At 41.2% G+C, this 23,824-nt stretch overlaps 1 protein-coding gene and 1 pseudogene across 1 annotated transcript in view; both read left to right on the forward strand.

The window, feature by feature from the left end:
- The first annotated feature begins 1,888 nt into the window (after positions 1–1,888).
- Positions 1,889–2,680, forward strand: LOC112107772 (annotated as a pseudogene).
- Positions 2,681–4,151: 1,471 nt separating this feature from the next.
- The window catches only part of SSU72 (SSU72 homolog, RNA polymerase II CTD phosphatase), a 59,525-nt gene continuing 39,852 nt past the window's right edge, over positions 4,152–23,824 (forward strand). Inside the window, exons 1-2 of the mRNA XM_024201679.3 lie at positions 4,152–4,364; positions 20,037–20,180. Coding sequence (XP_024057447.1) covers positions 4,285–4,364; positions 20,037–20,180 — 224 coding nt within the window. The 5' untranslated portion in view covers positions 4,152–4,284. The remainder of the gene's footprint in view (positions 4,365–20,036; positions 20,181–23,824) is intronic.

Here is a 23,824-nt window from a genome sequence, read left to right on the forward strand (position 1 = left end):
GAATGAGGATAATCAACGGGAGGTGGAAATACCGGGGTACAAAATATATAGGAATGACAGAGTAGGTAGTGGTGGTGGGGGAATGGCACTATATGAGTAAGAAAGCAGAGAGTCCAATATAGTAAAAATCTTAAATGAATCAAACAATACCATAAACTCTCTAGGGATAGAAATTCCATGCTTGAATAAGAGGATAGCAGTAGGAACACACTAGCAACCACCTGACCAGGGTGGTGACTGTGATGATGAAATGCTCAGGGAGATTAGAGAGGCTACAAAGGCAGAAAACACAATAATAATGGGGGATTTCAACGATCCTCATTTTGATTGGGAACATATCACCTCAGGAAGGGATGCAGAGATGAAATTTCTAGACACATTAAATGACTCCTTGAGGCACCTAGTCCTGGAACCCACAACCGGAGAGAATTCCTAAGTGGAGTACAGGATCTGAGCCAAGAGGTGAATACAGCTGAACTGCTCCGTAATAGGCAGCAGGTTTAAAATAAACAAAAGAAAATATGTCTTCACAGAGCCAACCTTTGGAACTCATTGCCAGGGGATGTTGTGAACGCCATAAGTATAACTGGGCTCAAAAAAGAATGAGATAAATTCATGGAGCATAGGTCCATCGATGGCTATTAGCCAAGATGATCAGAGACACAACCTCATGCTCTGGGTGTCCCTAAACCTCCAACTACCAGAAGCTGGGTCTGGAGGACAGGGGATGGATCACTCAAAATTGCCCTGTTCTGTTCATTCCCTCTGGCCGCTGTCAGAGACAGGATACTGGGCTAGATGGACAATTGTCTGACCCAGTCTGGCCATTCCTATGTTCGTACAAAGAACTGCTCTACTTACAAAGTTGAACGATTGTAAGAGCAGGTGTTGTTTTGGATTTACTTAAATTAGACTAACCACTGGGTCTTCCACAGAGCTCCATGCAGAAGGAGCCTTAAAGCCATGCAGATCTCTGCAGGACAAAGGCCTGATCTAGGAGAGGGATAAACCCAGCAGGAGTTACATTCAGTCTGGTCTGAGGGGCCGTGCTCCCACAGCTCAGTCCTCCACAGTCCAAGCTGAACTCTGTTACAGAGCAACCCAGTTCATTTGGGCCTCCATCTTTAAATGCCCATCCATGGTCACATTCACTGAATAACTTTGAAGCCATGACGATTTTGCTGCCCTGGGTTTGATTTATTGTCCATGTAGCTCAGTTGCCCCTGGCACCTTTGCTTGGATAAGGATCCCCAAGAGGCAAAAGCAGATAGCGGCAACTGTATCCGATATAGACTCTGCCATGGAAAAGTTTTCAAATTCATGCTTAATATCTTTTGGGATTGCCTGGGAGGCAATACAGTCAGTGCAGGCACCTGAGTATCAGGACTCTAGTTTCTTAGATGGTCAAAAGAGACCATTCATGATCATCTAGTCAACTCCTGTATAACACCGGCCAGAGAATTTGACACAATAATTCCCACATAAAGCCCATCATCTGTGGCTGAGCTAGAGCATATCTCTGAGCAAGGTTCTGTTCCTGATTTGGGAAGGGCAGATGGTCTAGTGGTCAGAGTAGAGGACTGGAACCATGGGCTCTACCCCTAGATCTGTCTCTAGTATCCTTTGTGACCTCAGGTAAGTTACTTAACCGCTCTGTGCCTTGGTTTTCCATCTGTAAAATGGGGATAATAGTTTCCTACTTTTGTAAAGCGCTTCGGGATCCTTGGATGGAAGGCACTATCAAAATCTAGTCGTGTTGTTATTTGTTTTGTGACCTCAGGAATCTAGAATATTTATCCCTGAACATTCTAACTTCACTACATTTCCAAAAAACCAAAACCAAGCCCCAGTGCCAACCTCAGCAGCTTCATTTTCTCTTCCTGCTGTAATGTTTGATTCAAAAATCTTACAAACCCCAGCTGTGATTTTTGACAATGGAGCCGGTCATGTAAAGCTGGCATTGCAGGAGAGATGACACCAAGATCGGTCATTATTTCAGTGGTTGTTCACCCTAAAGTGAAAGCAGCTGTGCCTGGAGATGGTCAGGAGGAATACTATGTTGGAGAAGAAGGCCTGTCCATGTGGGAGGGTCTTATCTTTGAAATATCCTATTGACCATGGCAGGGCTGCATCTTGAGATGACATGGAGACGCTCTGGAGACACATTTATGAGCATGAGCTTAGAATAGACGTCAGCGAAAGGCCAGTGCTAAAGAGTGAACCCCCTCTGAATCCCCTTCACAATCGAGAAAAGATAACTGAGCTGATGTTTGAGCATTTTAAGATACCAGGTCTGTATCAATCTGTCTAGGCGACATTGGCATTGTATGCATCGGCTCATACCACTGGAATGGTAATGGACAGTGGAGATGGAGTTACCCATGCAGTGCCCACCTACAAAGGACACTGCTTACCTCATGCAGTTTCCAGGCTGGATGTTGCAGGCAGGGATATCACTGACAAGTGGCTGTTCTCTCATGAGCAGGGCGAAGAGAAATATGGTGAACTGTCAGATATCCAGGAGAAGTTCTGCTATGTGGCTTTAGACCCCAACCAAGAGATTAAGAGGAAGTCAGAGGAGGTCCTGAGAGATTATAAACTGCCTGATGGAAATGCCATAAAAATTGGTCTTCACCTCTGCAGAGCACCAGAAATTCTTTTCACGCAGCATTGGCATTGATACACTAGAGCTTCATACTCTGATCTCCAACAGCGTTACAAAGTGTGATGGGGATATTTGCCAGCATCTGCATGGCTCATCCCTCTTTCAAGGACTACATGAGAGGCTGTTTAAAGAGATAGAAGCAACAGAGGGTCCTGTGGCACCTTTAAGACTAACAGAAGTATTGGAGCATAAGCTTTCGTGGGTGAATGCCCACTTCATCAGACGCAAGAGATAGAAAAGAGAGAGAGCAGCAAGTCCCTAAAGGAGTTCATGTGAGGATTGTAGCACCGCTAGACAGGAAGTACTCTGTGTGGATGGGAGCTTCCATCATTACTTACTTGGCATCCTTCATGCCAATGTGGGTCACTGTTTGGGACTACAAAGAATAAGGATCTTCTGTTGTGCACAGAAAATGCTTTTAAGAGGATTGAACTCGGGTTAGGGTTGAATTGTGTCAGCTACCATTGAGAATTGCATTGAAGACTTAACTGGACAAAAAAAAGTTGTCCCGCTTGTGTGATGGTGATTGAATAGAAGTGAAAAAGTGCATTAAATGATCTTTGCAGTGTTGTTGGTCCCAGAATATTAGAGAGACAAGGTGGGTGTGGTACTATCTTTATTGGACCAGCTTCTGACGCTGAGAGAGACAAGCTTTCGAATTACACAGAGTTACAGGACCTGAAGAAGAGCTCTGTGTAGCTCGGAAGCTTGTCTCTTTCACCAACCAAAGAGATTACCTCACTCAGCTTGTCTCTCTGTGGTATTTATAAGGTGCTCATCATCTTGGAATCTCTGGTAGTAGTAGTTATTATAGCCTAAAAGAGGATGTTCTGGGGATAAACTGATCACTGCAATTGTCAGGCAGGAATTATACCTCCACCCTCTCGTTCCCTCTCCCTGCCCCGGGCTTTGCACTCTGTGTAATCATTTGTGTCCATGCCAAGTGTATGCCAAATGCCTCCATATTAGGATTGTAAATGTAAATGGCTGCATGAGGGCGAGGGCAATGGCGAATCAGGCCCCTTTTCTATAAGAAAGTCAGCTCTAGGGAGTTTCCCTGCTGAGACTGTCCCTTAGTGCCAGAGGCTTTTCTGATGGTGTCACCTGCCCTTTAGGGACTAGGCAAACTCATTTCACACCAGCTCTTAAGTGTGTCTGGCTTTTATGTCTGAGAGCCTGGGTGGGATTTGAACCAGTGGCCAAGAGGCAATTCGCTCGGAAGTACCTTCTCTGCCCCCTCCCCTTGGCATGGGAATGGGGGCTGGCAGGCCCTCTTGCTCCACTAGGGCGGCGCTGTCATACTGGTCCTCCTCCTTTCTATGACTGGCGGCCCCTCGCTAGGGTATGACATATCCGTCTTCTCTACGGCTGGCGGACCTTCCCTAGGGTGGCGCTCTCTCTTTCGGCCCGCCTCTCGATGGTATGTGAAGGGCTCCGCTCTCGTGCGGTCTCTATGGTTAGGGGAAGCAGGTCGACGCTGCCCCTGGTGACACGTCCCGGCGCCGCCCGTCGTTGGCTTTGGCCGCCATTTTATGTGAGCCGCAGCCGGAGCTGGACGGCCGGGACCAGAGGAACCACGATACCGGCGGAGGGGAGCTGGGCCTCTTCCGCGTCCCGCCATGCCCTCCTCGCCGCTCCGGGTGGCCGTGGTGTGCTCCAGCAACCAGAACCGCAGCATGGAGGCGCACAACATCCTTAGGTAACCGGGGCCTGCCCGTCACACCCCCCCCCCGGTCCGGGCCTGCCCGTCGTGACCCCTTCCCTCACCGAGACCGCCCCCGTCTCCCCCCTACACGCCCACAGAGGCTGCTCGCCGCCGCGTCTGCCCCGGGGCCTGCCCGGGACCGGATCCCCGTCTCCCCGCCCACGCACCGGGCCCAGCCCGCTCTCCCATGAGCTCACACCGGGAACCACCGGCGGGGGGAGGGGATCGTGAGTCTCCCGGCCCTGGGCACTCCACAGCCGGGCTCCCCGGGCTCCCCTACCGCCCGCTGCCTCCGGGCAACCTGGGCCTGCCCCGCTGGGGAGGGTTGAACCGGTCCCTGTGAGACTGACCCCAAGTCCTGGTCTCCATCGGGTCTCGGCCCCGTGTTGAAATTTGGGGCGGTTCGGTTCACACTCTCGCCGGAAGAGCTCGATCGGGCCCCACCTCCGCTAGCCTCGCTCAAGTCCCAGGCTGGGTTGTCCGAGAACCGCACTTAACCTCCTTGGACAGGGGTCTGGGCCCTATCCCGGCTCCTCGGCTTCAGATAACCAGGCTGCGCCCGCCCCTCTGATAAGGCTGGTCTGTGCGGGGCTGGTCCCAGGGCTCTGGCGGAGCATTAACCCCCCCCCCCCCCCATGCTTGCAGGCCCGGAGCAATCCCATGAGCTGGCTTCTAGGTGCTCGGCAACGTAAAACCCACCTGCCCCCGGTATCATCCGCCCTCTCTGAATACACCGGCGGGATTCAGAGACTCGAGCCCCCTTTCCCTGGCTTGTTGGAGGGAAGCTGGACAGGCCACTCAGCTCTGAATGTTCAACTTCCCCTTCAAGAATATGGCCGCTCGCATATTTAGGGCTGCACATCTTTTCAACCCTTCACTTAGTTTAGGGCGGAACATACAAGAGAGAGGCGAAAAGGAGGGAGGAAAAAAGTGATTAGCCAGAAAGTGTGTGTGTTGAATCTCTCTTACCTAGCACAAGGACGTAATCTAGGTCTTTGTTTAAAATCACTTGAAAGGAAAGTTTAGGAATAAACTGTGGAATTTATTTAAAATGTTTTAAAAGTACAAATGGCATGTAAACAATAAAATATCACGTGGGTGGTGGCAGCCATCTTGGTCCAAGGCAATTTACCATGTTAGTAATATTCAAACTCATTGTAAGACTGAGACAATAGTATTGTAAACATTCTATTGTCATATTAAAAATGAAGGGATTTTAAAAATGCAGTATATTTTTCACATTTTGCTGTTTTACTCTTTGTATTTCTCTCAGCTCCTACAAGGGAAACGGATGAAGTCACTTTTAGGTTCCCAATGCTGCAAGTTCTGTTTGGGATTTAAAAACAAAACAAAACATGAAAACATTTCTATTGATCTTAAATCTTGCAAATGAGCTCTTAGCCTGTTAGCACAAAACTTAGGTTTTAAACAATATGAGTTAATAGTTAGTCCCTTAAAATCAGCATTAAATGGCTGTCTAGATAAAAGTTTTTTTTCTTGTGTGCTGATAATGCTTCAAACAATTAAAATAGCAATGTTATAAAAATAATTTACTTCTTCCATTTCCAAAATGGCAGGTGAAATTCAGTATTGATAAGTGCAAAGTAATGCACATTGGAAAACATAATCCCAACTATACATCCAAATGATGGTGTCTAAATTAGCTGTTACCACTTAAGAAAGAGATGTTGGAGTCCTCGTGGATCGTTCTCTGAATACTCTGGCTCAGTGTGCAGCAGCAGTCAAAAAAGCTATTAGAATGTTAGGAACCATTAGGAAAGGGATAGATAATAAGACAGAAAATATCATAATGCCATTAAATAAATCCACAGTATGCCTATTCCTTGAATGCTGCTTGCACTTCTGGTCACCCCATCTCATATATCAGAATTGGGAAAAACTACAGAGAAGGCAACAAAAATGATTAGGGGTATGGACAGCTTCTATGTGAGGATTGATTAAAAAGACTGGGACTGCTCAGTTGAGAAATGTTATGACTAAGGTGGGTATGATAGAAGTCTCTAAAATCATGAATGGTGTGGTGAGGGTGAATGGGGAAGTTTTTATTGATTTACACACACACACACACACACACACACACGGTCACCAATTGAAATTAATAGGCAGCTGGCTTAAAACAAACATACGGAAGTATTTCTTCACACAGCGCACAGTCAACCTGTGGAACTCATTGCCGTGGGATGTTGTGAAGGCCAAAAGTATAACTGTGTTCAAAAAAAGAATTAGATAAATTCCCAGTGGATAGGTCCTTCAGTGACTATTAGCCAAGATGGTTAGGGACGCAACCCCATGCTCTGGGAGTCCCTAAACTTCCAACGCGCCAGAATCTGGGACTGGACGACAGTGGATGGACCACTCGATAATTGCCCTCTTCTGTTCATTCCCTCTGAAGCATCTGGTGCTGACCGCTGTTGGAAGACAGGATACTGGGCTAGATGGACCATTGGTCTGACCCAGTATGGCCGTTCTTATGTTCATTTATGCTGTTTTGCTATTTACATATTACTAATGTGGACAATGGAAAATATTCATTTTCTAGTGAAGTTCAATTTGTGGTTTATAGACTCCTAAGTCAGAGATGGAAAATACCTATTTGATCATCCAGTCCATCTTGCTGTTGTGGGATTTGTGCCCTGCAGTACTTTACATGTTTTTCCAAAGCACACTACAACTAGATATTGCAGCAAACAATGTGGGGGAATGTTTCAATTGAACAAAACTGTTATTGAAATTTTAAAATAGCATAGAGGCATTTAGATTAATTTTTTGTCTTAAAAATCTGCATTTTATAAAGTTTCTATAATACAGGATACCGTGCCTTTGAAACGATGGGCACGGATTTACATGACATCTAAAAATACCTTTAAAGCGCTTTCTGAAACATGGTGCTCTGAGGGGTTGTAAAACTTTATTCTGTTTGTAGTTTATTTTAAAATATTTGCACTGAGAAACTGAAACAATACAATTAAAACCCTATTACGGGGCTTTTCTTAGTGTTGAGGAAATTCTACTAAAAAGTTCATATCTTAAATATTGTTTACCCTTATCTCAAGTCTCACTATTCACTCGTATAAGCTTTACGGATAGGCTTTTAAACTAAGTACAGATTTTGTTTAAAAAAGTGTGTGTGTGGTTTTTTTTTTTCTTGTTTTTTTTTTTTGTCTTTTCGCTTTGGCAATGTTATTTTTTCTAGTCCTTAATTTGTGGAGGATACGTTTGTCACTACTGCCCATAGTCGTATATTTTTAAGATATTTTTTGATCTGCCTGAAGCATTATAGAATTTAAAACCGTTTATTTTGTTAGTCTTAATACATGGTTTATATGAGGTTTTTTCAATATTTTTATTGTAATAGGGTCTTATGCCTTTTTTTTTTTTAAATGCATGAAATTATCAGGTGTTTCAGATAGGCTTGAAATAAAATTGAAAACTTGTCCTTGACAAAAGTATCAATATTTGTTTTGGACTCAGAAATGCCAATTCCAAATAAAAACATTTTCCTGGCATGTTTCAACTCTTCCTCCTGCCCTCCCCCAAACAGTGCTCTTGTGTATAGAAACTTCAGGATTTGAGATGGTTCAGAATTGATCAAATTTTCTTTTAAAGGTCTGCCCCCCCCCCCCTTTTTTTTTTGAAAAGGGAGTTAAAATTTGAAGATATTTTTTGAGAAATCTATAAACTCTTGACCCTTTTAAATTGAAGCACAGTGGATTTCATGTAGGATGAGATGTATGGTTTAGTTTGGAAACTTAGTTAAGACTGTTTGTCAGACTGACATTCTGTATAGCTTTATACTATCACTTATGCCTTACAGAGAGTCAGCTGTCTGTATGTTTTCTGTATTCTTTGTTCTCTATGGCTGCAAATGTCCTACAAGATCAAATACTAGCTGCTTTCTGTTTTTTTTAAAATGGCTTTCCCAATGTCCCAATATAGTCCCTTATCTGTTGCTTGCTACAACTATATTTAAACTTCTTACAACCATAACACTATGATATAAAAAGTCTAACAAGAGCTGTGAAGCTACTGCATATATGTAGCATGTTGAAATATAAAACCAAACACAAAATACCACAAACAATATTGACCAAATAAATGACTTTCATGATACCTTAAGTTTCCAAACCAGATGTCATTCTGTAACCATACTCAGCCACACCTGGCTTATCCTATGTTGTAATTACTTTTATAGTTTTCACTTGGGATACAGTACAACAGGGGTTCTCAAACTGGGGGTTGGGACCCCTAAGGGGGTCATGAGGTTATTATATGGGGGGGGGGGTCGTGAGCTGTCAGCCTCCACCCCAAGCCCCGCTTTGCATCCAGCATTTATAATGGTGTTAAATATATAATGTTTTTAATTTATAAGGGGGGGTTACGCTCAGAGGCTTGCTATATGAAAGGGGTCACTAGTACAAAAGTTTGAGAACCACTCCACTACAACATAGTAACGTTCTCTTGCATAGTATTTTAAATGTATGCAGTAATACTACATAAAATCATAGTTATCTATGGGAATTTGCACAGTGAAAGATAGTACCTTTGCATGTGTATATGTAAGCATAATACAGTAGAACGTTACCGTTTCTCTTTTGGATCATGAAAATTAAATACAAAGGAGTCTACAGTACACTGACAAAGTCAAGGTCTCTGAGACAGTTTGCCACTCCTTAACTCAGGTGTGGCGAGCCAGAATTTATCAATGTACAGTGCCAAAGAGCCACAGTAATATGTCAGCAGCCCTGCGCGCGCTCCCCTGCCCCACTCCCAGCACCTCCTGCCCACCGGCAGCCCTGCTGATGATTTACATGACATCTAAAAATACCTTTAAAGACCCTCCCTCCCCGCACCTCCCGATCAGCTGGGAAGGGCTGGAGTGGGGGCAGAGCCAGGGGTTGAGCAGTGAGCACTCCCCGGCACATTGGAAAGTTGGCGCCTGTAGCTCCAGCTCCGGAGTCGGTGCCTAAACAAGGAGCCGCATATTAACTTCTGAAGAGCCGCATGTGGCTCTGGAGCCACAGGTTGGCCACCCCTGCCTTAACTGGTTTAAAGTTGTTGTGCAAGAGCAGTAGCCATTTAGGGAAGGGGGAAGAATAACTTTGACTTAAAACTTGTCAGTGAAGAAATCCTAATGAAAATGGATTTCTTATAGTTTAAGAATCTGATCCATTCATAATGTAACTATTTGTATAGTGGCAGTCCTCAAAGGCCTCAGTTAGGATCAATACTTACATTGAATATTGTATAAACTTGTAAAATGACATTTCCTGCAAGTATTTTGGGTCAGTCTAAGACAAGATGCAACAATGGAATCTAGCAAACAGTAGAAGGGAATGGGGGAGAGAGAATGAAGTAACAGTAATAAAGTTCCATGGTTACATAGGTTAGTTGCACACACAGCATCATGGTTCTGAACCATTTGATATTTAATTATATTTTTATAAAAAAAAAATTAAAGTCCCTGGGTTTGGTGATAGTATTGTTACAGTATAATGTGTATCAGAATGTGAAACTGCAGTAGATTAATAGAGAATGTATATAAAGCAAACCGAATCTTACACTGAAAAATATTTCAGATTTATATTTCCTTTTATGAAGACACATTATAGTAGTAGCGTTGCCAGAAAAGAATATAAATTGATGTAAATGAACAAAGTTATGTTCTACGGCTACATTCTTCAGGACAGAGAACTGTTTGTCAATTCATTATTGTAACCACATTGTAAATGGACCAGTACTGTGTAAATTATATCATCTCAACATGGCAGTTTGAACGTATGTTTATATTTATATACTAACTACAGGAATGAATGATGGTGTGATAAGCCAGTGAAGGAAAGACTAAATTACCTGGGTAAAAGGCAGCGTGAAGCCTCCAATATGTAGGCATAATACAGGGGCTATAGCAACTGCAGTTATTGCCTTCTATCAGTTTGCATCACAGTCAAGTGTTCTTTGTTATTAGTTTGTAAACCTTAAGTGAAAGCGATCTAACTCATTTACTGAACCTAGTCTGTTTCTAGGCCCACAGTACAGTGTGCTCAGACCAGGAGGAAGGGAATGCCCCTTGTAATCAAATTAGAAGAATCACTGGCAGGTTCCAAAGGCTGGGAAAGTCCATCTTCCATTGAGAACTAGAGAAATAAAATCTACCTTGAAGTAACACAAGACGGGACAATGAACAGATCTGAATATGGAATAGACTGGGTACAACTTGTATAGTGCATTGTCCAAAATTGTAAATTAAGCATGTAGGGAATTACAAATGGAAACAGGATTAAAGGAATTGGGATTAGTTTACAAGATATTTAGACGCTTGCAGTATTATCCCAGTTGCTCTTTACCTTGAGTATGCACAATTTATCTGATTCCAATTCTCCTTTTCTGTCACTTAATGCAGATACAAGGATTTTCTTTTATCAGCAAATCTTTTCAAATTTCCAAATTCATCATAATGAATTTATATACTTTATAATAAAGAGAGTACCTCACTGAAAGTGTCTTCCTAAAAGGAAATGTACTTTTGAACTGTTTCAGTGTAGAGTTCCATGCCTGCTGTGTTTACACTGTTAATCTGTTGCATTTTCAGACTAATATTGTAACAACTCCTCAGTCTCTTGAAATTAGGATTTCTGTATTTGTAGCTGACTTCTAGCTTTATTCAGAATTTGTAGCTTTTGAGTGAGGACTTATGCATTACATATACATTCATACAAGTTCATTTTTAGGAAGTTGTGTGTTGAGAATTCAGGTGGGGGTGTGAGGTATATTATTAATGGTGTAAACAGAATGAGAGTTGAAAGCTTATAACAGAAACTTCATTAGAGCCTTAAACCACAAATCCATGTAATATTGGGGGTGTAACCACATAAGAGAAACAGAAGTTCAACCAAGTACAGTTTACAATAAACAAGCTTCAGTCAGACTTTCTATACCAATTGGGTAGTATCAATCAGCAACTGAATTAATGAAGAGTATGCTTACCTTTTTGTCAAATAATTCCCCTTTTAGTTTACAAAAACATGTTTTTAAATTGTGTTTAGCTTGAAACGAGCAAATGCCAACATTGATTTATTACATTTTATATTGATAGAATTTGACTTATTTGACAAATGTATTCAAAAAGGCAAACCTAGAAATTGAGCAAGTTGTCAACTTTCTGAAGATTTCAGAGGCAGAAGCCAGTCAGCAATACGCTTTTAGATTGCAAATGCAGTTTTTTAGAGTAAAGTGCATGCCGGCTAAATGGGATCCAACTTCAGATTAAACTGAAAAAATTATTTAAAGAAATGCTGTTCATTATTCTACTTTTATTCATTATAATGTGTGTTAAACTTGTCCAGGAACTGAATGTTTACTTTTTTCCTAAATAATGTTGTCATTCAATTGCAATAAAGCAGTTATTTAACACCCCTTTATATTACGTTCAATATTGGCCATTCGAGAGAAGAATCTCAGCAGTATTTTGAGTTTAAGGTTAAGTGAAATTCCCTTTTTAGAACCACAGGGTCATATAAGGTTCCAGAATATTAACTTTACCTGCTTGGACCTAAGTTCTGTTTCTTCAGCTTTTAGATGTCACCAGCATCTAAAACTGAATAAGGACTGCTGTGTCCTTTTTCAAGTGTTAGTGATTCATCAGTGCTGTCGAGCACTGCTGTCAGCTGTTAAACTGGTTCCTAGAAGTAGAGAGTTCTATGTAGAGTGCTTAGAGAGCCTTCTGGTGGAAAATGCAACTGCCCCAATTCAGCAATGTACTTAACTTCGTGCCTAACTTTAAGCATATGAGTAGTCCCTCTGATTTCACTGAAACTATCTTTGTGCTTAAAGCTGGGCACATGCATGCCGAATCAGGGCCTGTCTGTGTAAAGTTATTGCTAAACTAAGGCTATGTCTACACTTGCAGAGTTTTTGCACTGTCAGTGTCAATGGTGATAGTGAACCGGTGAAAGAAAAGCGCTGGTTTGTGTACTTACTTCCACAGGCATCAGAGACTGTTTACATTTGCTGCACTTCTATCCCTGATGAGAGAAGTGCACTGAGGGCAGCTATCCCACAGTGCAGCTCTCTCTATTTTGACGATAGACCTTGTGGGAAGGGGGGGTGATCGCGGGGCATCCTGGGTCCCTGCACAGCCTCCTCTCCCCAAACATTGATCAGCTCCAGTAGCTCAGCATTGCTCCAAGCAGGGAATCGTTTATTCCATGGAGCGGGCAGTGTCACCTGGCCAAATGATAAGTGAGCACTTGCCAAGAAAACGGGAAGGGGAGTTTCAAAGTTCCTGGGGCTTTACAGGGGGAGGGGTGGATGTCTGTTTACCTGGTGTCAGCAGCAGAGCTGCTGGCCAGAGTGGTCACCTAGGCACTCTGGGATATCCTGTGGAAGTTAAAAGCTCAGTAAACAGGAAGAACATGTCTTCACTTGCACATCACCGCAAAAGCATCACTAGTAAGATCTATATGCCTCTCGTGGAGGTGGTTTTCTTTTTGCGGTGAAACTTCTGAGTTTCACTGCAAAAAGGCATTGGTAAATGTAGACTCTCCCACTGTTTCGGTGCAAAAAAGGGACTTTTTCTGCTTTAAATGGCAAGTGTAGACATGCCCTGAGTGTGGGTACAATCTCCTATCTAGGCTCATAACTTTAACTAGCATTAATGGAAATCATTTACATAAATCTTACATCCATCAATGGACCTCTTAATGCATTGGGTTAGAATTAGGCATTTGCAGTAATCAACAGTGATCTGAGGTGTGCTAGTATTGTCTTGCTGTTGCTGTAGATGGTGTACTTGGAGTCATCTTAATATTTCCCATATAGTTATAAATAACTTTACTCTTACCTTGATAATGCAAGACTCTATAAATCATCCTTTACTGTAAATGTTAGATTTTTTTGTATTACTGAAGACTGGTGCTAGCTATTTAATAAGTTATTTGATGATTCACTCACTAATCCAAACTTGTTTAATTGCTTAGCAGAAGAAGGCTGTGCTGAATAACTCAATTGGTGCTAGAAATCATTTTTCATACAGTTACCAGAAATGTGCTGAAACACTTTCAAATTATGTCAAAGTAGCACAACCATGTTGTGTAACTGACACACACAGATGTACTCTGGCAACTACTAATGCCATGTAAAGACTTCAGTTTTGAGAGAGGTGGTCTGACTGTTTAGTGAAGAGAGGCCTCTCAAAAATAAGTCAAAATGCATCAAAATTTCAAATCTTGGGGTAGGAAGCCTTGCCATTGAAAGGTGTCTATTCTTTCAGATGGGATGCAGACTTCTTCAAATGCAGCTTTTACCTTTTGAGAGAGGGTGGCTATGGTAAGTGTTGTGGTGAAAGTTGTGGCCAGTATATCTGCACCTCCAGTGACTCGTTTCAGCCAGTGCTATTGTGGTATGCAAACAAAACAAGATCAAGGAGAAAAAAGTGGAAGAAAATGACTTGACTATTGCAATTCTACTATTCTGCCCTAGGAGGGAGGGCGGGCGGAGAAAGAGGAAGAAGAAAAGGGTACGGTGCCAAAATCTTCTCTTACGCTATTATCTTATGGCAGAGTCGTATTGCGAAATCCCACTACTTGATGAAGTGATGGCTGTAGGGCAGCAACAGATGGGTGGAGGAGGGGAAGGAGAGGGATAAGGGAGCTCCATTTTACAAACCTGTTCTTTTTTCACAGGTACGGACTGGCTAACTCACACTATTCGTAGTCATTCCAGATACCATTTTACATCATGTAGTGTACAAAATTTATTAGTGAGCCTTATTTCCAGATCAGATTTTTAAATGGGGGCGGGATTTGTTCTTTTACTGAAGCAATTCTCATAAGTGACAACCTATTTTCATGGACTTTAAAACGTCTTTATTGGTTATTGTAGCTGCAGGAATGAAAGTTGATGTAAATCTGATGTTTACTTCAGACCAGTTTGTGTTCACAATTCTTGTATAACTGCATCTCAATTGTTTTGACGTTAAGAAAGTATTTAAATACTAGACAGCAGTATTCTTACATGAAAATTCAATTTTTATAATGGGAGATTGGTGTTAGCCCCCCATGAAGTTATTTATGTAATAAACACTGCCTTTCTGGGATTCCACAGGTAGAAACATACTGATGTATTTCAGCTACAAAACAGATTTGGTGTGTTAGTTCGGATGCAGCAAAGTTTACAAAAACTGAACAGTTTGAATTTAATCATTAAAATTTCCATCTGTCGTGGTTCTCCTACTGTACTTTTTTGCCCAATAGGGGCAATAGAATGAAACTAATGTAAGTATGGAAAATGGCCTAGGCATTAGTAGCCGAGATATTAGCCTCTGTATCAAGGGTTGGGGAAGGGAAGAGAAATTAATCTTTTAAAAAATAAAGTCTTCCTCTCTTCACTGTGGGGAATCATACACTCTTTCCACTTCCATCCATCCCAGCTGTCCTCCCATGGTCTAGCAGAAAGAAACTAACCAGGATCACCTCAGTTTCATATCACAGCTCCTGTCTCCACTGTGTGCAGAAACAGTAGTGCATTCAGAATTATTGGAGAGGGAAAAAAGTATAGGAAGGTGAGAAGAGGGGAAGATGGACTAAAAACACGGTAAGACAAATGCATTACTAAGGCAGCCTTCCTCCTATTTGTGGTGTGGCAGCACACGAGAGCTTAGGACAAAGCTTGGTCCTTCACAATCTGTGCCAAGAAGGTTTTGGAGCACTAAAGAGACCGAGCACTCAGCCCCTGGGAATAGGATGTGCATAAACACTTAAAATTAAACACTTGTATTTTATTTTTGTTTCTTGCAATTTGATACTTGGAGAGCAAGGAAGTGAGATGCTGAAGGTCAGATGCTCACAGTACATGCTCACATCTTCTGCTCTGGATCTCAGGGCTTGAAAACTTTAGTCTCTTCTTTTGTGTGTTGATAGTTCAGTGAAGTTGCAAGTCTGGGTCTTTAGAAAGCAAGCCACACTCTTGAAATGCCTTTCCACAAATCACATCAGAATTAGAAAGCCAGATGTTTTTACCTCCTACACAATACTGACCGACCACTTTGCTCAGATTCTCTCACCCTCTGCTTTCTGACAGGCTAATGGACAAGTTCTTCTAAGTACTGATACTCCACAAAACTTCTTATTACAATCCTTTGTTTTCAAGTGGATGCTGGGCAGCTTGCTGAAGCCAAGGGTATTGGTGGCACTTAATATATTAATAAAATAGCCAACCAAATAACCATAAATATGAGCAGTATGGTAGGCTTGAGCTTGGTGATATAGCATTATGGTTGGGAAGCCATACTGGGAGTAGCAGATATTTGCAGTGGGAACCGTTGTATCGCAGTATATGTGAAGCCACAGACTGTGATCCTGCTTCTCCTAATCTTAACTCCACAAATATTCAACGGGATGTGTGTGCACGCGTGTGCATACACGCCCCCCCCCTTCCATAATGACCTAGTGAAAAGATATCTAAACGTCAGCACCATGCAGTTGATTGTTTCTGGCCCTCAAAATCTCTCTTCTGTTGTAATTATTAAACTAATAGCTGCTGACAGGAATGGAATGGAAGACATGCCTGGTTTGTTATGACTTTTTTGGCTACAAGTCAATAAAGTATCCATTAGACTCAGGCAAAATTTGTGGACAAACTAATTTTCAATCTGGCTGGAAAAACTTCGCTGATTCCAGTGCTTGTACTTCTATTAAATTTAAACAAACATTTGATGCTTTTTAAAAATATTTGGTGGTAGAAAGGTTTTATCATTCTCAATTTGAAAAAAGATGAATGTTCTGTTTGAAATATTGAGTACTATCATTTCTTATACTGCTCCTTATGCTTTCAGACGTCTTTCTGATCTGTAACAGTGAATGTTCTGCATTCGTACTTGTGCAATTCAGCATGGACTGATTTAAATGAAAGGAGGAAAGTAACTCAAAATAGTCCTAATCGTTGCACAGCTGACTTGCTTTGCTGAAATTGTATAGCGGTCTCTTGGAAAGCTGCATATGTGCGTTTTTAAACAGTAAATTGACATTTCAGGGAGTCTTAGCCTTTGGGTTGTTAAGCATTGTATGCGTATCAATTTAATTGGAGAAGTTTTTAAAATGGTAGAATTCTTTCAGAAGACCAGTAATTTGGGTCAAGAAGTAGGGAGTCTATAGGAATGAGTAAGATCTCTTATTTAATCACTTGCTTTATTAGATATTGAAATTGCCAAGTGCATTTCTTAAGTAGGTATCCTGAAAGCTGCGATAGAGGGACTTCAGTTAAAACAAGTGAGAACCAAGCATAAGAGGACCTGTCACTTATACATCAGAACCCAAATTCTGCAAACCTTTGAGTCTCTTAGCACATTTTTTCCTGGTTAGACAACCAGCTGTTTTGTTGGTGAGGCAGATGGGGCGAATGGAGTGGGATAAAAACAAAACTGCCTTTCTTTGCAGCGAAAATAACGGATGGGGTTGTGGGTGGTTTTTTTTTGTTTTTTTTTTGTTTTTTTTTTGCTGTCCCTCCTCATCTTTCTCCCTTAATGATTGTCACTGTACACGTTTGCTTTCTTGTTTAATATGTAAGGTTGTTGGCATCAATTAGCTACTACTAAAACTATAATTCAGTTCTTTATTTACTTGCTGGTCATTTAATAAGATGTCAATTTATACTGTGTGCTGATTTTCCAAAAAAAAAATGTCCCCTCCCTGGTAACAGTAGGTGTAGACCAGTCTCTTGAGTGATCTATGGGCCAAAAGGGGAGTCGGGACAACAGCCAGAAAGATTGAATCAAAGGTTAGAAATGAAAAAAACCTGCTAGCTCCTCTTGTCGATCACCCTACCGGTTCAGCGTTGTTACCTACAGTATAAATAAATCAATATACGGAGATATCCCTATCTCAGAGCTGGAAGGGACCCTGAAAGGTCATCGAGTCCAGCCCCCTGTCTTCACTAGCAGGACCAAGTACTGATTTTTGCCCCAGATCCCTAAGTGGCCCCCTCAAGGATTGAACTCACAACCCTGGGTTTAGCAGGCCAATGCTCAAACCACTTGGCATAGTTTTAAATGCCCAAGCAGGGGTATTTCCATCACTTTCTCTGGTAGCATATTCCATAGCTTAATTGTTCTTGCTCTCAGGAAGATTTTTCTGATAATCAGCCCAAATATCCTTAAAAGGGTGTAGGTACAGCGATGATGCAGTTACAGCTTTTGGTAGGGGAAAATACTTGGAGAAGTTGAAATTCATGGGGTCTTAGTATTGTGCAAAAAACCATAATTTTTACTTCCTGATTACATCAATGTCTAGCAAGGGTGGGGTGGGGGTAGAACCTGGTAGTTTTGATTTATTACAGTGTATATAATTAATCCAGTATCGGAGGGGTAGCCGTGTTAGTCTGGATCTGTAAAAAGCAACAAGGAGTCCTGTGGCACCTTATAGACTAAACAGATGTATTGGAACATAAGCTTTCGTGGGTGAATACATGCGTCTGACGAAGTGGGTATTCACCCACGAAAGCTTATGTTCCAATACATCTGTTTAGTCTATAAGGTGCCACAGGACTCCTTGTTGATAATTAATCCAGTAATCAAGGTCCTGTGTATCCTGTATCACATTAGAATCAAATTCTGTGGCAAGGGCCCTTAAATTCAGCAGCAATATTATTTACTCATTTCCTTGAAATGTCTTCACTCCCTTCCTCCCCACTTCTATGAAACTCAGTGAAGGCTCACAATGTAAATTCAGTGATTTTAATTTGATGGGTTTTTTTCATTTATGCTCTCCAGATTGCCCATTTCCATAGAACTTGGCTTCCGTGATGTCCAGACAGTCCAGCTCAAACCTCCCTTCTCCTCCCCCTCCCATCCAGTTGTGTGCCAGAGGAGGAGAGGGGTGTTTGTGCATGTGTATAAAAGTCTATTCTGGTATAAGATTACATTTTTAAAGATACAATATTGTGAAAATAAGACTTACAGGTGCACTAATATTTTTTAATAAAATTTTAGGCTGGTATAAATTTATTTTCAGAATTTTAAATGAGAGGAATCTGTTCCTTTTGGGACTGATTCCAAAGCAATATCTCTTATCTGTGTTTAGTAGTGGTCCTGATAGGCTATCAAGTACATATAGATCATACAATGTACTGCAGCTGACTTGCCATGGTGGAATGTGAAAGCATCAAACCAAGGACTGGTGCCAAACTCAGGAGCTGGAGTTTGAAATGGAGATCTGGCTTCAGTGCCAAAATCAATAACTCAAACTGAAGGGGAGACTCCTACTTAGCTGTCAGAAGTAGCACACTGAATCTCATGCATTAGTCCCAGGTAGTCTGAGAAAGGATGCTATATAGTGCAGATATATGTTATAGTTATTAAATAGGCGCTGTGAAAGGAACTTGCAGCTTTACAGGTTCCACTTGAAGGCCTCTGTTATAAGATGTTGGGAATCTGTAGCGAAGTTATTTCTCTATATTAAACCCTACCCTTTATTAAAGGGTGGGAAATGAGGACAAATTTCACTTTCTTATGTTACATTCTTCCCATAATGGATGTACTATGAAAAAATCCTTTGTGGTGGCTTAGATAGCATCAGTGTTTCAGGTGCACAGCTGAAGTCTATAGGAGAACTGTTGTTACTTTTGAATATTGCCTCTTCCATAGAAACTGATTTTTTGGATTGGCAAAAAATGGAGTGTTTTGACATTTTAGTACATTAGAACTACACATTATCAGCTGTATTGGTGATAATCAGTCTTGTGGCCAAGGCCTTGTCTGTACTTGCTGGGTTTTTGCATGTACACAGATGTCTAAGTGCAAATGCCTAGTGTAATCATGATTTGTACCAGTACAGCAGTTTTGAGTCCCTTTACTAAGTCTTTTGCAACCACTAATATCAGGAACATCAAGATGAACTTTTTCAGGCTCAAAGCTTTAATTTTACCTTCCTTGAGAGATACAGGTGAGGAGATTGTTCTAAGTTTTATGTTGTTTTTGTTGTTGTTTATGGATGGGTGCGGAATGTTTGAAAATAAAGGTTTGTCTTATTAACCATGTCTCTCTTTTTCATGGTTTTTGTGCTCATCAATAAAGCTTCCCCCTTCTGTTTTCAGTCTCTCATTGTGCTTATGCTGCATATTAGGGTTGCACCTGTACGGATGCAAAATTTGGGAGACAGCAGGAAATATAGTCTCTGATTATGTAACAGTTTTGGGTTCTTCCTGCAAACTTTTCACTCTGTGGTTGAATAGACAACTCTTGGCATGAGGATATTAGAGAAACAGAGTTAAATAAAACCCACATAATTTCAGTTTTGTTAGAACACAATGGAAAAGCTTGTGAGATTGAAAAAGAATACAATCCAATTTGTTTTGTTGTGATATCGGACAAAGGAGACACTGCTCGCAACTTCACACTTTCTGGCTGTCACTTTTTTGAAACATAACTAAAGTTATTTAAATGAAGTGTAGGATATGTATTGTGCACCAAGACTTACCTTAAATTGCAAATGTATAATTTTTTTTATCTTAAATTTGCTTAGAAGGTTGGATTCAGAGTTGATAGGTCTCCAAGAATATTTTTTTTCCAAGTCCAGTGCATTGCTGTTCAGCACCTAGACATGTAGGTTTTAAATCTGTCCAATCTAATTATAAATCCCTTTTTGTGTCTTTCAGCAAACGAGGATTCAGTGTTCGATCCTTTGGAACAGGGACTCATGTGAAACTGCCAGGACCAGCACCAGACAAGCCGAATGTTTATGATTTCAAAACAACATATGATCAGATGTACAATGATCTGCTTAGGAAAGACAAAGAACTGTATCCCCGTGGAATGACCTTTTTAAAAAACCCAATATGGTTCATCTTTGAAAGGTGTAATTCATTATTTTGCATAAGGAATACACAGCTGCTTGACTGGCAAGAGCTTTGTTTTAAGGTTCTAGGCAGGTGTTTCACATTATTTTAGGATCTCTAACACTCCCCTTGTAACTTGCTATTGAGTTATAATGCATGCATTCAAAATCCCTCTTGTATAGTAAATTAACATACTTAGTTCTTGAACAGAACTATGAATATTTTACACCTTTATCCATGAACTGCACTGCATTGTGGGCTATGTTTTCCCAGTGCAGAGCCCTTTCCTGGCATGCCAAGAACTGCCACCAAAAGAATTAAAATCAAATTTAGCTCAGTCAAGCAAACAGGTAAGGTTTAGAGTAAACTAGTGGCCTAAGGGGAGAGAACATAATCCATAAAATACTTTCTCTTCTCATCAAGAAGCTAATTGTTAATTTCTGGTTTTGGCTGTACATCAAAAACATATTCCTTAAGTATATTTCCAAGAATGGGCACAGAAAGCCCAACTAAATGTGAGGTTTACTCCCAAAGACCAGAGGTGACAAGGGTCAGGCACACTACCTTTCTTCACATCAGCCATGAGCACGCAGTATTTTAGGACATTTAAATATAAAGTATAGAACAAAAACAAAAAAACCCCAAACACCTCTTTAGTTTGCAAGATCAGGGTACTTGTTAGGGTTTTGTTCTCTACGCAGGATCTGATTTTTAATATTAAAAATATAATTTGGTGTGAAAGGGAAAACTAAATTTATGTAGGTTTTGCTTATTAATTTCTAACGGTAGATTATGAGGCCCTTGTTACAAAATGTGATGCCTCTGAAGTGAGAGTTTGGATAACCAGGTATAATATGGCAGTCTGTCCCATTCTTTATTGTTGCGTGACCTAGATTTTTAACTTCTGGGGAGCTGCATAAAAATAACGCTGGATCAAATTAGTAAAATCTTGCTAATGTTAGATTTGATATCTATTTTCTATAGCTATCTGGAAATGGCAGCTAAAATGTTATCTTTTAAATATTTTAATATATTTCAAAGCGTCACTATTATAACTAAACAGTTTATTTTTGTATGGCTGAAATTTTTCAGTATTTTTTTTTTTTTTTTTAAAGGCTGAGAACAGGCAAACAGGCACTAGATGAGGATTAGAAAATGGGGGATACAGTGAAACCTATTTTAAGTGGCCACCCAAGGAATCAACAAATTCAGTAGCCCAGTAGAAGAGATGGGCTTTCAATTATTGGTTCAACAAAATTGTGTACTGCAAGACTTGAGTAGACTTTTAAAATGATTGTGTAAGACATGGAGGAGGTCCTTGGTGCAGGTTTCACTGTGGCTTGATTTGAGTCAGCAGGTTTTTAGTTGTGTATTTGCTGACTAGAAAACATTAAATTTGAGCTCCATAAGACCCCAGTAGTGGTGGTTTCTTTTGTGTTGAGTTTTCTGAATGTACTCAGCTAAGATGAGCAGCTCCACAAAGCTGTACAGTACAATTAAATTTGATGCTATGTTGGAAATTTCCTTCCACATGGTTTTCCCCATAACTGATATCCATATTATGCAAGGACATTAGGGAACCCAATTTCTGATGAAAAGGCTGAGTAGCAGTATCTCTTAAACTTGAAATTTAGGGCATCCATTGAATCTGTACATAATTTAATTTTGTATAATCACATCTTTGGTGAAGAAAAGGGGTATTTCCCAGCCAGTCCATCCTCTAATTGAGATGGTGCACATCTCAATGCAAACACTTCCCCCCCCCCCCTTTCAAATGGAGGACTCTTTGAATTGTGCAGTCTTCATTTCCTCAAGCACTTAAGAATTTGCAGTGACTACCACTTTACCTATTCTGTTGTATTGGGAACGTAGCACTGTTTGTAGATACACCTCTACCCTGATATAACGCTGTCCTCGGGAGCCAAAAAATCTTACTGCGTTATAGGTGAAGCCGCATTATATCGAACTTGCTTTGATCCGCCGGAGTGCGCAGCCCCGCCCCCCCAGAGCTCTGCTTTACAGTGTTCTATCCGAATTCATGTTATATCGGGTCGTGTTATATCGGGGTAGAGGTGTACAACAAAATTAAAACACATCTGGTCCTCTATCCAGTATCTTCTCTGGAGTTGCCTTTTGGGCTCTGCTCCACATTAGAGGTGGAGTGGCTATGCTCTGAGCCACAGATATTTATGCAGAGTGACACTGAGCACTCCTTTCTGTTTTGATTTTTCCCATTCAAGAAAAGGCCCAGTTTGGGGTGGGGAAGGAGTTATGTTTGTATATTTTATGCCCTCAAATGTTGCAAATTCAAGTTCTTTGAAACAGATATACTTTTTCAGTACAAAAGGCAGCTCAACTTCCAGACTCGGGGTGAGTGGGTAAGTTCTTTCCTAAATTCGTGAAAACCAGAGACCCCTCTTGTTCCTGCCTGGGAGCCAAGGAGCGGCTATCTTTGGGACCAGGGCATTGTGGGACTCAATTAGGGCAGCTGATTACTCTTTGGTGAAGGGGGGGGAAGAGGTGCTTTGTCTTAAGGTGGGAGGGAACTGCTTTTCCTTTGGTGTCTCAAAGGGGATGTGGGAGAAAGAGCGGGTCCAAATTCCTTGGCTTGTCCTTATGCTTCCCAAATCCTGCTTTCTTCAGTTAAGTGGGGATAGCTGCCACCTTCAGCCTTTCCGCATTGTCTGAAACAGCAGTTCTTAGTGACAAGTGCCAGTTCGTGTATCTCATTACCTCAGTATGGGAATATAGGTCCAATGCAGCACTGTTTGCTCCTGTGTTTAGGAGTGACTTCGTGCTCGAGTTCTGTAGGCCAGTGGGGAGACTAGGTGCACTGTTGACACTTGATATTCAGTAAGAGGTTTTGGCTAAACTACTCCAGCCCATCATCTGCTAGCCAGTCAACGAATTGATAACTGCTTCGGAAAGCAGCCGTCCCAACTGGGGCCTGAAGTTCTACGATGGTGTGGACATCAGTCAGCTGAGGTAAAAAGCGGCTTAGAATTGCAAGGTGTGTGAAAACTCTTTTCTCTATCAGTGGTGGGCAGGAGGGAAGAAGAACAAGATAGACTCCACACTTCTACAAAAATAAAAAGCATCTGGATTGCACTAATCTCATAGTGGGGTGGGTGTGTGTGTGTGTATATAGTGCAAATTCTCAAGTGTTATGGCTGTAGGTTATAAACCTTTCCATATTTAATCTTCCACATTAAATGAGGACATATTTACAAATGTAGGTACTTCTCTGTGTTGTAGCTAGAAGAATGAGAAATACTTTTAAAAGAGTAGCTTGTTAAAAAGGCATGCTGTCAGTTCAGAAGGGGTGAGGATGCAGAAGTAATGAAGCTCGGCTGTGCAGGGCTATACATGTACTAGGAGATTGACTTCCATTTTAATTTTAAAATACGGTAAACACTTAAAATGAAATAAACATAGTTGTCAGACTAGGTAATCAGTGCTGCAGTTACTATGTAGGAGAGATGCATCCATTTAAATTCCCTCAGCATTATTGGGAGACTAGTAGCAACATTTTCAATAGTATTGAAGTCCTTAGTTGCCCAAGTCCTGTTTTCAAAAGGCTGTAGTGTAGACATAGCATACGCTAGCAT

Source organism: Terrapene carolina, unplaced genomic scaffold (genome assembly GCF_002925995.2).
Source record: "Terrapene carolina triunguis isolate 2854851 unplaced genomic scaffold, T_m_triunguis-2.0 Scaffold714, whole genome shotgun sequence".
NCBI lineage: Eukaryota > Metazoa > Chordata > Testudines > Emydidae > Terrapene > Terrapene triunguis.